At 40.3% G+C, this 17,975-nt stretch overlaps 1 protein-coding gene across 4 annotated transcripts in view; it reads left to right on the top strand.

The window, feature by feature from the left end:
• The first annotated feature begins 1,622 nt into the window (after positions 1-1,622).
• The window catches only part of SMAP1 (small ArfGAP 1), a 200,752-nt gene continuing 184,399 nt past the window's right edge, over positions 1,623-17,975 (top strand). For 2 of the 4 annotated variants that reach the window (XM_012471864.2, XM_012471863.3), the window contains exon 1: positions 1,623-1,890. In XM_012471864.2, the coding sequence (XP_012327287.1) occupies positions 1,773-1,890 (118 nt within the window). In that variant the 5' untranslated portion in view covers positions 1,623-1,772. The remainder of the gene's footprint in view (positions 1,891-17,975) is intronic. The other 2 variants (XM_012471865.3, XM_012471867.3) reach the window with 2 other exon arrangements.

The following is a 17,975-nucleotide window of genomic DNA, read 5'->3' as shown; positions in this document are numbered from 1 at the left end:
CTAACTTTCCCAAAAGATCCTTTTTATTATGCTACTACCCTACTTGAAGAATCTACAGGTTTTCTACTGTCAATTGCATCAAGGCCAGATTACTTTGTCTGGCTTCCCAAGTCTTCCATAATTGTATCATAGTTTATTTATGCAGCCTATCTCTCACTCCATCCTAAGTAGTACCCTTTGTTCCAGTCTATTTTCCAAGGTACTTGAAGTCTTTATGCTTTTGTGTATGCTGCTCTTTCTTAATATCTCCCTCCACAGTCCCCATCTAAATCAAGCCTATTTTCAGGACAAGGCTCATAAATTCTACCTCCCACATAATGTTTTTTTTCTGTTTATTGGAACTCACTCTGATATCTCCCTAGTTGTTATTTGTCAGAGCTATGCAGTTTAAGCTCTAATTTGTTTAATTACTGAGCATCTTCATTGCCATATCCATTCAATTTAATCCCACAAACATTTTTGAGCCCCTGTGCCAAGAACAGGGCTAGGTAGCAATGAGGATCACTTTTATGCAGGGCCAGCGGCTAGAAATTGGCCTTACTAAAAACTGTAAGACTGACTCTTGCTCATCACCTTTCTTAGCATCTGCCTCACCGCAGGCAAGGACTATGTTTATTACGCTTGCATAAGCCCCATATTAGAACTTCCTCATAATATACAACATGCCAAATCATTTAAACTGCCTTACCCAGAGTTCAAACCTCATAGCCTGGATTAGGGTCTGGGTTCCAATCAAAAGTGTTTTCTTTCTTTAGTTCTCTTTCTCTTGGATTAAGGATCACTATTTACACAGCTTCTTGTTAAAGTATTACCGCCTAGTATTTGGCTTCTTGGTCACACTTTCCCCCTTATGGAAGGGCTTACTGACAGGTGTTTTAGACTCTGGAGCCAGACTGTTTTGGATTTGAATCTCAACTCCTCCACTGAGTAGCTCTGTAATCTGGGCAGGTTACTTAACTCCTCTATGCCTCAGCTTCCTCCTCTGTGTAATGAGGATAACAATATCATAAGGTTGGAGAAAGGGTTAAACGAGCTAATAGTTCTTATAAGACAGTAATCACTCAATAAAATGTTATCCCTTAATGCATGTCACTACTTGATTATTTCTTGCCCTCAAAATGTAAGAGACCGTTTTTCCTCTTTTATTCCATTGTCTCCAGTTTCTAAACTACCGGCGAATAAACCTCAAATGAGTAAATGAACCCACCCAGTTGCTAGAATTTCTGCATTTTCAATGTTGTGCCAGTAAGAGGAAAGGCAAAAAGGCAAGCGAAAGTGCCTCCTTGTAAAAGGTCTTCCATTACCGGGTTTTACTCGAGGCCCTCGGGGACCATCGCATCTCAAAAGCGGGGGAAACCCGCATGAGGGAGTGCCGGCTACCTCTCCGGAATCACCTTGAGCAGAAGGCCCTTTTGCGGAAAGACCCGGCAAGCCGGGCGCCTTACGTTCCGCGCACGCGCAATGCGCCCAGCGCCCGGGTTTCTTCCTCCGCGCCACCCGGAAGCCTCGACGCGACCTCGTCTCCCTCCTCCTCCCCTCCCCGGCTCTAGTGGTGCGTGCTGGCCGGCCCGGCGAGGAGGCGGGACACGTCGGCGCTGCCACCGCCGCCGCCGCTGCTGCCCCTCCTGTTCCAGCCGCCGCCGCCGCCGCCGCTGCTTCCTGGGCTGAGTCTGCCCGCGGTCCGGGCGGCGCCAGGTGTGTTCACTCTGCCCGGCTTCAGCCAGCGTCCGCCGCCGCTGTAGCTTCCCCGGGCTCCCCGCCCCGCTGCCGAGATGGCGACGCGATCCTGCCGGGAAAAGGCTCAGAAGCTGAACGAGCAGCACCAGCTCATCCTCTCCAAGCTTCTGAGGGAGGAGGACAACAAGTACTGCGCCGACTGCGAGGCCAAAGGTAGTTCGGACGTCGTTGCTGCCCTCGGTCGGGGCCTCCTGCAGCCGGTGACCTTCCCGCCGCTGCGGCGCTCGGGGCCGAGCGGATGCCTTGGCTTCGCCGGCCGGCCCCGGCCCTGACGGGAGGGCGGGTGGCTGAGCGGGCGCGTGCCGGGCTGCTGTCGACCCTCAAGTCCGCCAGAGGCGGCGGCGAGGTCAGGCCCGCAGGCCCTGTCAGTGGCCCCAGCCCCTTCTCCTCCCAGACCCCGAGTTGAGCAGGTGTCCGCCTTCGCGATGCTCGGACCCTCTACAGGGCTGGGGATAGGAACGCGGCTGGGAGCGCGGCATCCGGCGCGGGTCTGGGCAGAGCTTAGGGTTAGAGAGTTGCCCTCCTAGCTCTGCTCGCAGCTCTCTCTGTGGGTGGGGCCGCCCTTAGGTCTCGATCCTCTCCACTACCCTTCGGTGTGACTCCGTCCTCCCTCTCCGGGCTCGGATTCTTGGTCTCCCAGACCGAGCCCTACCTGCCTGCCCACCTGACAGCTTTTGTACAGAGCTCTTGTTTCTGCTTCCTGAAAACGAGTGTGGTGGTCTTTTTCTGTGGGTTTGAGTTTTACGGAGTACATTAATTGGAGGAAGGTCTTTAAGAGTAGTAGTATTGTTTTTTAATCTGGTTATTGCTAGAATGAAGAGGAATTTCATTACATGAGTCTCTTGGAGGACAGTGGGTTTATATTTCTGAAGATTTTAGTAATTAGGTTTTCTCTGACCAGCCAGTTTGGGAGAATATGTGGACACTGATTTGTGCACCTCATAAATGTTGAAGGTTCATTTTAAAGATCTAGAGTTGGAAAAGACCTAATTTTAGTTTGTTCAGTTGGAGGGCTGCTGCCTCAGCCTTTTAAATAGATATACTATTTTTAGCTGCTATATTTTGTGTTTGGAGATCTGATTTATGTTTAATGTCTTGTAAATCTCATGGGAAATGTATTTCTGATTTTTTAAAAAAAGAAATGTCTCATATATTTAAGAAAAGATCGTGTGTATTTTTAATTGGTATATTTCGTTATTGGGTAAGTAATAGGGTAGTTCTCCAAAGCAGGAGAGAGTCTCTTTGGGGAATGTCATTTAAGATTTCTGTGTTACTTGACTTAGACTTTTCTGACGCTTTACTGTTCATTCTCAATACTATATAAATGAGTCACATTTCAGTAAGCTGATAATATTTGACTAGACTGAGCCATACAGCATCAGCAGGTTACTTCACTGTCATAACAGGTACTGAATTACTGGAAGAATCATGTGGGAATACTGTAACTAGATTATTTTTATGAAGCACTTTTCAATATAGTAACTTGATTGAGTCAAGATTATAATTATCCTATGTAACCTTTTCAGGTGATGAGTTTTTACAAAGTGCGTGTCTGGTTCTTGTAGTAATATTTGTTTTCCTGATAACTTGATTGTGTGTGGTTATTGGGGAGTTCTGTACTGTATTGAGGCTCAGTTGCTTGATCTTCATTGACTGCACTAGTGAAACGCTGAAAAATGGTCCTTTAAAAGGCTAAGAAGAAAGGAGCTGAAATTAAATAGTACACATTTTGTCATTTTGAGTAGTAACATGGTTAAGTAAAATGGTGGTAAATATTAAATCTGTTCATTAAATGAATAGTAACAGTTTCAGAATTAACCTTCATCTATAGACATTATTAGAAAATAATTTAATTTTTGTTGAAATTTCTGTCTCTAAAAAAGTACTTCATAAAGTCAGATTTACTAATGCTTTCTAAAATCCAGATTTTTAAAAGCCATTATTAACTATGTTAACATTTTTTTTTTTCAATTTACTTTTTTTGGGGTGAGGAGAAGAGAATCATGTATTTCTTAAATTAGGATAAAAAGTTTTACTTCTTTGGACCTGAAGAAGAGGAAGTATTCGTTTTGCTCAGTGTTTGTATTGCCACGGAAATCAGTAGATATGTATCGAATGAATGTCTTTTGTGTTTTGATTTTGTCTGGCCTTTTGTTGGTTTACTTGTTTTTGAGAAGTGAAGAAGTGGGAGAGAAGAGAATGGTATCAAGAATACAAGGATGCAGCCTAAAGGGCATGAACTCCAGGTTCATGATTTACAAGGATGATTTTTTTCTTGTTGCTGCTAAATCTAGATTAATATTAAAATGATCTTGTAAATTATTTTATCTTGATCTTTCCGGCAAAAAATCACAGGCAAGGCCACTTATTGGTTTAATTAGACTTGATTTCATAGTTGTAATAATTGAAAAATTCGACATGATAGAGCAATTGATTTAAATATATTTTTGCAGTTTTTGAGTCTTTGGTAAGGTTGAACTACACTATGGAGGCTTTTTATAGTAGAATTCTTGGCTTGTTACATGATTTTGGATCTGTATGCTAGGATGAAATTATAAATGTACTACTTTTAAAAGATATGTTAAGGGTCTTTGTCTACAGCTCAGTTACTAAGAAGTTTCGTTCTGTATATGTATTGATGTTTTCTTCACTGCCTAGTAAATTGCATATAGCTTTTCATGTACTGTATTTCAAAGTTATTTCCTAGTTAACTCAATTTTCTTTCTTTCAAAGAATGCTTCTCTCACTGAACTTTGAGAATATGTACCAAAATTAAAGCTTAGAATTTGAGGTGCCGACATTCTCTTTCCTTATAATAGTTGGTAGTGGTATGTCAATTGGGTTTTAACATTTTCTTACTGAATCACCTACTTGTGTTTTCTGGATTGATGGCATTTAGGAAGAAAGGGAGGAGAAAAGGATGGCAGAGGTGCCAGTTTCCTGCTCTTGATCCTGCTCTTACCAAATCTATTGAACAACTGGAGAATTTAAGAACAGGCAGATGGAACTACTCCTCTTCTCTCCTGGCTGCATTCATGACTCAGTGGGAGTTTAAAGCAGCTTTGTTGGTTATTAGTTGGTGGCACTTTAGGGAGCAGTGAGGACTGAGAACGACTTTCCAGTTTTAAGTTTAGTTTTTAGTATTTAACGTGTCATCCAAAGGTAATGCTAGCTTTGATTCTTTTTTTTTTTTTTTTTTTGCTCTTCTCTGTTTTTTCACATGCTTGGAATAGGGCATCTATGCTGGACATCAAGAGTGGCCTGAACTTGGCAGGGTAGGGCTCCTAGAAAACAGTGCTGGGCTTGGCAGGCACCACATTGACATGTCCCATGCTTGTTAATGTATATTTCTGAGATTTAAAAAATGTGTAAAGGTAACATTCACATTGGGCAGTTTTCTTCCCACTGTCCCCTCTCCCCAGCCACTGGCAGACACCATTGCATGTTCTGTCTCTTTGGGTTTGCCTGTTGTGGATATTTAATATAATACAACATGTGGACTTTTGTTTCTGACTTTCACTTCATATGTTTTCAAAGTTCATTCATTTTGTAGCATGTGTCAGTACCTCATTCCTTTAATAGCTGAATAATATTCCATTGTATGGATAGACCACAAGTTGTCCATCTATTGATGAACATTTCGTTTGTTTCCACCTTTGGCTAGCTTTGATTTTGAGCATGTTTAAATTGGTATGAAAGTGGGTCTCTTGCCCAGGCAATTTTGGGTAGTCAGAAACATAAGGTTTTTTTAACTCTAGAGATTGTTTTGTTCAGCCTGTCTGGTATTGAGAGGGTAAGCTCTTTACTCAGATCAAACACTTGTTTCTTCATTCTGCAGATATTGACTTGAAGACACACTGTTAGGTATTATATTAGGTGAGAGAGCTAAAAAAATTTGTAAGACCTAAAGGAGTTTGTTTAGTATGGGTTTTTTTTTTTTTTTTTTTTTTTTTGCAAACAAATCATTCTGAAACAATGTGCTAAGTGCTTGTAGTAATGGTTGTAAGAAATAACTTCTCTGCACTTATTTTGGGCTGTTCCCCTTGCACCTTGACTTTTGCCCATTGGTGGCCTTTACAGTTCCTAGAATGCTGTCTAAAGACCTTTGCACGTGCTGTTCTTCTGCCTGGGAAGCTTTGTAACAATTTTTTACCTGCTCAGGTTTTGCTCATCTTTCAGTTCCTGCTTAAGTGTCTTTTCAAGGGAAATAATTCTCCTTGATCCTCTGAGATTAGGTTAGGCTTCCATTTATACGTAAAAGACAGCACCCTGAATCATTTATTGCACTTACCACACTTGTAATTAAGCATTATTTAGGTACTTATGGGGTACACTATATCCCTGTTGGATTATAGCTGCAAGAGAGAAGAGATCTTACTTATCTAGTTTAGGGTAGTATCCCCAGCTCTCAGGACATGTGATAGGTAAATGTAACTTAGCAAGTATTTTTTGAATGAATGAATGTGTGAATGAGCACAGAGCCTTTGGCAGGTAGCAGGGTGTGTGTGAAAGGGAGTGCACCTGTGAAAGGGAGTAGCATGTGGAGTGACCTTGTTGGGAGAGTCACAGAAGGAGTCTTCTTCATTTGAGCTAAGTTCTAAAGGTGGAGTGGGATTTCTTCAGGTAGAGAAGGAATTAAAGGTCACAGCTGTACACACAAATGTACAGATATGAAAGAACAGAAGTGGTTTTATATGGCCCTTACTGGATAAGCTTTCTTTAAGCATGATCAGTTTTGGTGGTCCCAGGTCAGAGGAAGAACTGGGATAGTGAGAATTGCAGGCAAATCCTGAGTTAGGAGATGTTGAAGTGTTCAGGAAAAGGGTAAGAGGACCTAAATTCATACAGTGTCAGTGTATAAGTCAGGGTGTAGAGCAGGAAACAGATCCACTGTAGCTGTTTTCAGGAATCAGGTACTTACCAAGTCATTGGAAGGGCTGGAAGAGGGAAAGTCGGGGAGTCAGTACTGAACTTCTGCTCTGAAGGCCACACATACGGCCACTGCTTCCGATGCTCCACTGTCATAGCTGCTTCTCACCCATGAAACTGGCACGATGATGGGGGAATAAGGCCTATGGTGCTGCAACCACTTAGTGTCTGTAGAGATTTTTTGTTAGTTCCCCTTTCTGTAGGAATGTGGCCTCTGCCCCACTGGTGTTTTCCATGGGCAAATAATTGGGAGAACCTAATTATGTCCAATACCTTGCCTTCAAGGGAGTCTTAGCTTTCTAAACTTCTCAAAAAGTAGAAACCTGTAGAGCCCATTTGGTCGCAAGAGCCAATGCAAGAGTTCATGTTTTTCATTAAGTCTTTGATATTTTAGAGTTGTTACATTTTAAAGTGTAGTAATTTTTACTAAACAGTAAAGTTCACCTTGGGGAGTTGGTGTTTATTATGATGTTGATGCTTATGAGACAAATTTATATAAATAAAAGACTGATTATAATTCACCTGAAGAAATTTGCCCATCTAAAAATTTCTTCAAAATGTGAAACTTCAGTCTGATGGGTCTGTTCTTGTAATTCTGCTGATCTTGAGGTTTTTCCTGATTGTGTAGAGTCCTGGTGTCAGAGCTGAGATGGAAACCATGGATCTCTGACTCATCAGTTTAAAACTTACACTGCATGTTGTCTCCCCTCCTTTTGTTCTTCGCAATTCTTCTTTGACTTTTTTTTGTTTGTTTAAGATAAAACTTTCTTTCAGTACTTCATTAAGGAGACTTACATCTCCTAAATTGTTGCTCTACAAGAGATACACACACAAACATACACACACACACACACACACATATCTTTATCTATCTTTAGTATCCTGTAGAGGACTAGAATTCATCCCCTCTTTAAGGCAAAGTAGAATATTTGAAAGTAATTATGTACTTTATAAACTCAAGCCTTTGGCACTTTTTTTTTTTGGAGCAGGGGACAGGGTTTTACTGTCACCTGGCTGGAGTGTAGTGGTGTGATGTCGGCATGCTGCAACCTCTGCCTCCCTGGTTCAAGTGATACTCCACCTCTGCCTCTCAAGTAGCTGGGACTACAGTTGTATGCCACCATGCCCAGCTAAGTTTTGTATTTTTTGTAGAGACCAGGTTTTGTCATGTGGCCCAGGCTAGTCTTGAACTCCTGGGTTCAAGTGATCTGCCCACCTCAGCCTCCCAAAGTGCTGTGATTGCAGATTTGAGCTGCCATGCCCAGCGCCTTTTGCTTGTTTCATATGCTTCTACTAATAGTCTTTTAACAGATTAGACTCAAGCCATTTTAGTTCAATTTCTCAATTTTCTCAGTGCAAGAAGATCAAAGAAACTTGGAGGCCATTTTATTGTAATTGTTATCAGAAGAGTTGACTGTCTTACATTCTTACCACTGTAAAGGCATTTAATTTTGTTGATAAATCAATATTTTCTGGGCACTAAAAAGATTAAGTACTACGTTAGGTATTATTGTGTTTGTTAAAAAAATTTTGGAGGCTCGTTGAAGTGGCTTACGCCTGTAATTCCAGCATTTTGGGGGGCTGAGGTGGGTGGATCATCTGGGGCCAGGAGTTCGAGACCAGCCTGGCCAACATTGCAAAATCCTGTCTCTACTAAAAATAGTAAAATTAGCCAGGAGCAGTGACACACGTCTGTAGTCCCAGCTACTCGGGAGACTGAGGCAGGAGAAATGCTTGAATCCTGGAGGCAGAGGTTGCAGTGAGCCAAGATCGAGCCACTGCACTTCAGCCTGGGCGACAGAGTGAGACTCCATCTCAAAAAAACAACAAAAACAAAAGTTTTAGGTATAGTTGTCTATAAGCTAGTTAGAGATCTCAGTAGATACGAAACAATTGCCAGTTAACTTCTAATCTTATGTTTACATTGTTAGATTCATTAGAAATTTAGAGATAGGATAGCTCCATTGTGACCTGGAAAATGTTAAAAAAAAAAAAAAAAGAAGCAAATAATAGCATTACGTATATAGTCACAAATTATATAGTTTTTTTTAAACCAGAGATGATGTACTTCACACTTTACATATATTAACTCGTTTAATCCTCAAAACAACCTTTGAGGTAGGTAATAATATTATCTAGGTACACAGAGCATAAAGTGGTGGAGCCAGGAATTTTTTCATTAAAAAATTTTTGGGAGGCTAGGAGCAGCAGCTCTCACCTGTAATCCCAACATGTTGGGGGGCGAAGGTGGGTGGATCACTTGAGGTCAGGAGTTTGAGACCAGCTTGCCCAACATGGTGAAACCCCATCTCTACTAAAAATGCAAAAATTAGTCAGGTGTGGTAGTGCGTGCTTGTAATCCCAGCTACTCGGGAGGCTTAGACTGGAGAATCGTTTGAACCCAGGAGGCGGAGGTTGCAGTGAGCCAAGATCATGCCATTGCACTCCATCCTGGGCAACAGAGTGAGACTCCATCTCAAAGCAAAAAACAAACAAACAAAAAACAAAACAAAACAAAACTTAGGAGGGTGACTGGCGTTTTTAAGGAGCTGGGGATTAGCGGGGAATAGGTAGATAAGGTTCATGCTCAAAAGGATCTATTAGTCATTGGTGTGAAGAAAAGAGTTAACAAAGCAGGCCTCATAGCCCTTGACTGACATCTGAGTGGGAACTTGGGGATGGTCCCACTACCCTAAGTGATAAGAGTCTGTCATTGTGCCTATGTTGTATAATGAATGTGGTTTATGTTGAGTATCTGCTTTTCTTCTGGGAGTCTGGAATTGGCATATGTGCCAGGCAGGGGTACCTACATGACCAGCCTTCCTGACAACCTTTGGCACTCAGTCTCTAATGAGCTTCCTTAGTTGGCATCATTTCACATGTGTTGTCACAGCTCACTGCTGGGAGAATTAAGTGTGTTCAGTGCAACTCCACTGGAAGGGAGCACCTGGATACTTGTTCCTGATTTCCCCTGGACTTTTTGTGCCTTTCCCCTTTGCTGATTATACTTAGTATCTTTTTGCTATAATAAATCATAACCATGAGTACAACTGTATAGTGAATCTTTTGAATCTTCTTAGCAAATTACTGAACCTGAGGGTGGTCTTGGGGACCTCCAAGCATAATTGGTAATATGTACTTTCTTCCAGTATATTATACAGGACATGTTGGAGCCTCAGTATATGTATGCTTGCTCTAGAACCTAGCCTGCTAGTAAGGGTACAATCTGGAGGAGAAAGGATGAGCATTAGAGGCCTTTATAAGCACTGGGGAAATTGTGGTTTTATTGTGATTTTATAAGCACTGGGGAAATTGTGATTTTATTGAGATGACATAGGGGTGGGAATCTGAACTGTTCAGTCGAGTTGAGCCCAGAAGATCTAGTCCAAGTCTGTGCTATGAACTATGTTTGATGGTATGATAGATAAAACACCGATTTTGTTGTAGACATTTTGTGATGAAAGAGGTTGTTGTTGGGAAGACTATCACCTTCAACTAACAAGATTTATCTCAGATTATTGCCAAATGTGTTCAAATGTGGGCAATCTTCATTTTAGTTTCCCTCCTTGCGTTAATAGCGGAACCACCATAACTTCAAAATACCGTAACAAATTGGAATTTTTGTCTGATCACTAAACTTTATTTTATTTATTTTTTCCTTTTTATAGAGACAGGGTCTTTGCTGTTGCCCATGTTGGGATGCAGAAGTATGATCATAGCTCATTGTAGCCTCTTACTCCTGGGTTTAAGTGATCTGCCTGCCACAGCCTCCCACACATAGGCTTGTCACCATGTCTGGCTAATTAAAAAAAAACTTTTTTGTTGGGTGTTTGAGGGAGGGGTCTTGCTATGTTGTCTAGGCTTTCAAACTCATGGCCTCAAGCAGTCCTCCCTCCTGGGTCTCCCAAAGTGCTAGGATTAGAGGTGTGAGCAACTGCTAAACTTTACTGAGTCCACAGAGAAGTGCTTTAGTGTTTCTGTTTCTTTGTTTTTTGTTTTGTCTTCCATATATATATATATATATATACACACACACACACACACATGCACACACACACACATATATTTCTATCTATATATTTTTCTGTTTTTGCAGTTATATCCTTAGGTCAGGTACTGGTCATCTTCATCTACCTGGGCTTTTTAAACCATAGATACAGCATTATAGAATTGAAAGAACATTAGCCTGGTTGAGCAAAGCTAGGTTTCAGTCTGAGCTTTCCCTATGACTTGCTTAGTGACCAATTGTCCTTGTTCTCTTTAATCCTTATTGCAAAGATTTATTTCAACCCTGTTGTGGTCTGTGTTCTTTCTTGAATCCCATACCTTGTCACTTCTATGTCAGTATTTACTATTATTATTAAAAAATTCTATTATTGAGAGTTTACTTTTTGGTTCCTATTGATATTTGGATTGTCATCAAACCTTCATCGTTTTTATTTAAAACTTTTCACTGATGATTTAGGTCTTGCTAAGCAAATTTATCTGGTATTTTCTTTAATTATCCCAGGCTATATCACACAACTCATAGGACTCTTCTCCACGGGTTGAGGAGTCCTTTTGTTTGAAACTTTTTCACTGTAATGCTTTCTTACTATTAATGTATTATCTTTTTTTTTTTTTTTTTGAGATGGAGTCTTGCTCTGTTACCCAGGCTGGAGTGCAGTGGCACGATCTCAGTTTACCGCAACCTCTGCCTCCCAAGTAGCTGGGACTACAGGCACGTGCCACCATGACTGGCTAATTTTGGTATTTTTAGTAAAGACGTGGTTTCACTATGGGCCAGGCTGATCTCAAACTCCTGACCTCGTGATCCTCTCGCCTTGTCCTCCCAAAGTGCTGGGATTACAGGCATGAGCCATCGTGCCCAGCCTAATGTTAGTATTTTCTACCTCAGGTGTTAGGTAGCACTGTGTTTAACATGGAATGGCATTTAGTTGGAGTACCATATAGAAGTCATTTTTAAAATTATTTCACTTTCTATTGGAAACGTGCTAATTTTATGTTCACATATATTTTGAGGGATAAATGTGAGGACCTTGAGGGTCCAAAGGGAAGAGAATTATAAGTAATTCTAATAATCTTCCATTCTCTGTGGCCCCTATACCCCAGCAATTTTTGGTCTTCATTTCACCAGAGATCCAAGTGATTGATGATAGACCTTCAGATGTCTGTTATTGATCTTTTGTAAAAGAGTGTCTTTCATTGAGCAGTGATCAGCTCAAGCCTAAACTAAAGAAAATAAAGGGAATTCTGTGAGAAATAATATTTGGGATAGCTTTATCTTCCAGTATAGGAAAAATCATAAAAATTATGGTTTAGTCTAGGTGCTATTTTCTTTCAAGCATTTCCACTCTTGGAAGTTGCTTTTGGTGTAGGGTGATGATGGTGTACAGTGACAAAAAATTAACAGAAGAATATTTAAGTATGTTCATTTCCTATTGCTGCTATTAAAAAATTCTACAAACTTAATGGCTTAAAACAATACAAATTTATCATTTTAGCAGGTTTGGAGGTCACAGTCCAAAAGGAGTCTTACTGAGCTAAAGGCAAGGTGTTAGCAGGCTTGTGTCCTTCTGGAGGTCCTAGGGGAGAATCTGTTTTCTTTTCCAGCTTGTAGAGGCCACCTGCATTCCTTGGCTCATGGCTCCTTTCTCTGTCTTTGAAACTAGCAGTGTGTCATCTTTGATTCTGCTCCTCTTCGCCCCCTGCTTCCATTATTACATATTCTCTGGCACTTCTCTGAACCTTGTGATTGATTACATTGGGTTTATCTGAGTAATCCAGGGCAATACTGCCATCTCAATGTCCTTAAGTTATTCACAGAGATTGCAAGGATAGAAGAGGACATCTTTGGGGGCCATTATTCTGCCTACCAAAGTGGATTTGTGATAAAAATTGTATATGGAATCTAGATTTTTGTAAGTGGTACTGACTTGGATGTATTTAAGATGGTATAGGGTGATGAATTACTTCTTAAATTAGCCATTCTCTCAGGACCTATTTAAAAATACATACATGCATGCAAGAGTAATTTAATGATCTCTTTGCAATGTGATCATTTATGTAGGAATCCTAAGAAATTTATCGAAAAACTATTAGAGTGAATAATTGAGTTTATTAAATTTACAAAAATAAAGTGACTATAGAAAAAGTAACTCTATACTAGCAGCAAATAATTGGAAGTTGAAGTAAAAATTATTATTTACGATAGCATAACAATATAAAAACTGTGGAATGAATTTAACAAAACATGTGCAAGACCTGTATACTGAAAATTACAGAAGATTGCTGAGAGAAATTAATGAATACTGTGCCTAAAAAAGTGGAGAGAGGTATCAGAGATACCATGTTCATGAATTAGAAGACTCAATATTTTTAAGGTGTCACTTCTTTCCAAATTTGTCTCTAGATTCAACATTATTCCAGTCAGAATTGCAGAAGGCTATTTTGTTGCAACTGACAAGCTGATTCTAAAATTTTTAATGAAATGCAAGGGACCTTCCAAAATCAAAACATTGAAAAAGAAAAGGAATGTTTGAAATCTTACACAACCTGGCTTTAACAGTTATTATAAAGCTACAGTTATCAAGACAATGTGGTATTGGTGTAAGGACAGCCATAGATCTGTGGAACATAATACATAATCCAGAAATAGACTCATACTATGGTCAGTTTTTAACAGAAGTGCCAAGATAACTCAGTGAAGAAAAAGGATAGTCTTTTCAACAACGACAACGCAATGTATAATACCTTGAACCTTACCTCACACCATTCACAAAAACTAATTTGAGATGATTATAATACTAAATTTAAGAGCTAAAACTATAAAACTGCTAGAAGAAAACATGGGAGTAAATCTCTGGTACCTTGAATTAAGTAAAGGATCCTTGGTTGGGACACAGAATTACATTCCATAAAGTTAAAATTGAGAAAACAAAATTCATCAAAATTAGAGACTTTTTTTGAATGTTCATCACAGCTTTATCCATAGTAGCCAAACACTGGAAACAATTCAAATGTCTATTAGTTGATTAATGGATAAAGAAAATGGTACATCCATACAATGGAATAATGTTCTGCAATACAAAGCAATGAAGTAGTGGATGAGTCATAGAAGCATTATGTTTAGCAAAAAGAATCCATACACAAACTACTACGTAATACAGATTACAATTACATGGATTTCTTTCTTTTTTTTTGAGATGGAGTCTCACTCTGTCTCCCAGGCTGGAGTGCAGTGGTGGGATCTCAGCTCACTGCAGCCTCCTGAGTTCAAGTGATTCTCCTACCTTAGCCTCCCGAGTAGCTGGGATTGCAGGTGTGCACCACTTCGCCCAGCTAATTTTTGTATTTTTAGTAGAGTTGGAGTTTTGCCATGTTGGCCAGGTTGATCTTGAACTCCCTGACCTCAGGTGATCTCCCCGCCTCCATCTCCCACAGTGCTGGGATTATAGGCATGAGCTACCTCGCTTGGCTACAATTACATAGATTTCTATTAAATAAAAGGATAAAACTTACAGGGATAGAAAATAGGTCAGTGGTTGCTAAGGATCAGGATGTGGGAGCTTATTTTAAAAAAATAGAATGCGTAGGCTAGGAATGGTGGCTCACATTTATAATCCCAGCACTTTGGGAGGCCAAGGCAGGTGGACCACTTGAGCCCAGAAGTTCAAGACCAGCCTTGGCAAAATGTCGAAACTGTGTTTCTACAAAAAGTTAAAAAAAAAAAATGCTGGGCATGGTGACATGTGCCTGTGGTCCCAGCTACCTGGGAGGCTAAGGTAGGAGGATCTCCTGAGGAGGTCAAAGCTGCAGTGAGCCGTGATTGTGCCACTGCACTCCAACCTGGGTGACAGAGTGAGACCCTGTCTCAGAAAAAAACTACATACAAATATGTTGTGTACTTCTTTTGCTGATGTTAATAGTTACTGTAGATTATGTAGCAGGTTTTCAGTTCTTTTATTTGAATTTTTGCAACATATACACTCCTAAAGTTATTTTCGTCTTCCTTGAAAATAAATTTAATGGTCTGAGTAAAGATTTTGCGGAAGTGATACACTTCTTGGTGCTGGTTTAAAGAATGAAAAATCTTTGGTGCCGTGTGTGTGTGTGTTTTGTGTGTGTATGCGCACACGCCAAGTCAATTAGAATATTGAGTACTTTGAAAACATGGAAAACAGAGGTTTAATTTCTTTTTTTTTTTTTGAGGAGTTGTGTTATTCATACACAGCTCTAAAGTTGCTTATGGAATCTTTAGAACATCAGATTTTTTGGCACCTCTAGGTGCAGGATTTTCTATTAGGTGCCAATAGGGCTGTAGGAATAGCAGATAGGGGTTCCTTTTTCATGACTAAAAGCAGGCAAGTTCTCTAAGTGTGGCATATCTAGGTAATATATCAATGCAAGGTTTAGAGAAAATTTAAAACACAAATGAAGTGGTTAGCTTTTGACAGGAGAAAAAAAATCAGGAAGAATATGGATCAGTTTGTGAGAGAGTAAGATGGGTCTGAGGGGCTGGGCGCGGTGGCTCACGCCTATAATCCCAGCACTTTGGGAGGCCGAGGCGGGTGGATCACGAGGTCAAGAGATCGAGACCATCCTGGTCAACAAGGTGAAACCCTGTCTCTACTAAAAATAAAAAAATTAGCTGGGCATGGTGGTGCGCACCTGTAGTCCCAGCTACTCAGGAGGCTAAGGTAGGAGAATTGCTTGAACTCAGGAGGCGGAGGTTCTGGTGAGCCGAGATCGCGCCATTGCACTCCAGCCTGGGTAACAAGAGCGAAACTCCATCTCAAAAAAAAAAAAAAAAGATGGGTCTGAAATGTGAGGGGACAATTAGTTGATGAAGTCATTTATCGAGAATAAGGTTAATGGGACGTTGTAGGGGATTTAGGGTTATTCTTTGCACAGAATTTTCTTTTTTATAATTTTGAGATGGAGTCTCCCTCTGTCTCCCAGAATGCAGTGGTGCTATCTCGTCTCACTGCAATATCTGCCTCCTGGGTTCAAGCGATTCTCCTGCCTCAGCCTCCAAGTAGTTGGGATTACAGTCACCTGCTGCCACACCCAGATAATTTTTAGTAGAGACTTGGTTTCACTGTATTGGCCAGGCTGGTCTCAAACTCCTGACCTCAAGTGATCTGCCTGCCTCGGTTTCCCAAAGTTCTGGGATTACAGGCATGAGCCACTGTGCCCGGCCCTATGTGCAGAATATTGGCTAATCGTACGTGTTTTAAAACAATGTAAAAGTTTGTAAAAATAATCCCTCTCCACTTATTAGTTTGTTTTCTAACTTTTGTGTTTGCATATACTGCTGCTGCAAAGCTTTGTGTGCACACTTTTTTCTTCAGAATCAAATCTAAGGTCTATTTTAAAGAGTATACCAGATTAAAACCTGTTTGATCTGTATTGCCAGGAGTGTTGGGACCAGTTTACCTTCCCACCACTACTATATAAAGAATGGCTAGGCAGGCGCTGTGGCTCATGCCTCTATCCTAGCACTTTGGAAGGCCAAGGCCGGCAGATCACTTTAGGGCAGGAGTTCATAACCAGCCTGGCCAACATGGTGAAACCCCATCTCTTCTAAAAATACAAAAATTACCTGGGCATGGTGACACCTGCCTGTAATCCTAGCTACTTGGGAGGCTGAGGCAGGAGAATCACTTGAACCTGGGAGGCAGAGGTTGCAGTGACTGGAGATCATGCCAGTGCACCCCAGCCTTGGCTACAGAGCAAGACTGTATAAAAAACAACAAAAAAAGAATGGCTGACTTATTACCTAGTATATTACTGGGTATTCATATTTTAAAAGGCTTTTTTAATACAGTTGGTGAATATGGTATCATACTATTTTGCATTTTCTTGATACTGTTAATATTGAATATTTTTTTTTCGTTTAGACAGAATCTCGTTCTGTCGCCCAGGCTGGAGTGCAGTGGGACAATCTCAGCTCACTGCAACCTCTGCCTCCCAGGTTCAAGCAATTCTCTGCCTCAGCCTCCTGAGTAGCTGGGATTACAGGCGCTTGCCACCATGCCCAGCTATTTTTTTTTGTATTTTTAGTAGAAACGGGGTTTCGCCATCTTGGCCAGGCTGGTCTTGACCTCCTGACCTCGTAATCCACCTGCCTTGGCCTCCCAAAGTGGTGAGCCACCACGCCTGACTGATGAACATTTTAAATGTGCTTGTTGGTAATTTCTATTCTGTCAGGATTTGTCCCTACATTTTGGGAGGGTGGGATTGGCAATCATTTTCACCTTTCTCTCTTGACCAGTCATTGGGCCAAGAGAACATAAAATTCCAGACAGCATCCGTTCCTCTGGGTATCCTGGTAGGCTGCACCATCATCTCTATATTCTGTCTATAAGATTGTGAATAAGTGGGTTGAGCATTTTGGAAAAATATCTTCAGTTTCTGATCTGAACTGTCTGTCTATCTATCAGTAATTATGGAATTGTTAAAAGCTTAGAGATAGAAGAGACCTGTATGATATCTGTTCCAGTCTCCTTATATTAGAGAGATAAAAGAGCTAAATGACTTGTTCAAAGCAATGGTACAATGAGCGAACATGGGAGTGAACCCAAGTCTTCTGGAAATCTGTCTGTTACTTTGTCAGGTCACATATTAATGTGTTACCTTTTGTAAAGTTAATACATTACAAAGGTAACACCCAGCTTTTTAATATTTTCATTCTCTTTAACTCATTGTGCACAGTGAGAAGGGAGGTAAATTGTGGGTTTTTATGCTTAACCAAACCGTTATCTATATAATGGCAGCATATTAAGAAGATAGTTATCAGAGTGAGCAAGGATTATCTATTATTTATTTAGCCAGTTTATTCAAACATAAATTTGGCAGTAGTGTAAACATGTTTTCGAAATTTGGGATGATATTTGTTGTCATCTGCAATGTTAACTAGGAACAAGTGGTTATCTCTTGATATAAATCTGTAAATGGTGTGGAAAATAAAAGAGGATTTGTAAATATTTTTGTGTTTGAGAGAGATTTTATAGATGGAAAGCACTAGAGCATTAGTGAAAGGGTAAACAAAATACAGAGGGCTTTACTGTACTTGATCAGAATTTTGAAATTTTAAGCTGACTTTTTAAAGGATTCTAAGTCACCTGGGCAAAGAAAGAAATTATAGATTTGACAAAGGGTAAACTTAAGGACCATCAGGTGAAACAAGGAGTATGGATTCTTAAAAATTAAGTTTCATTTTTATTTTTCCTTTTTTTAAAAATAACATTCTAATGACCACCAAATCCTTAAATGATCACCAAAGGTCAACTTCTTTGCCAAAGTAA

Source organism: Aotus nancymaae, unplaced genomic scaffold, assembly GCF_030222135.1.
Source record: "Aotus nancymaae isolate 86718 unplaced genomic scaffold, 86718_ANA_hifiasm-v0.15.2.pri h1tg000040l, whole genome shotgun sequence".
Lineage (NCBI taxonomy): Eukaryota > Metazoa > Chordata > Mammalia > Primates > Aotidae > Aotus > Aotus nancymaae.
Note: the sequence above shows the minus strand (reverse complement) of the source record. Positions and strands in the feature narration are given on the sequence as shown.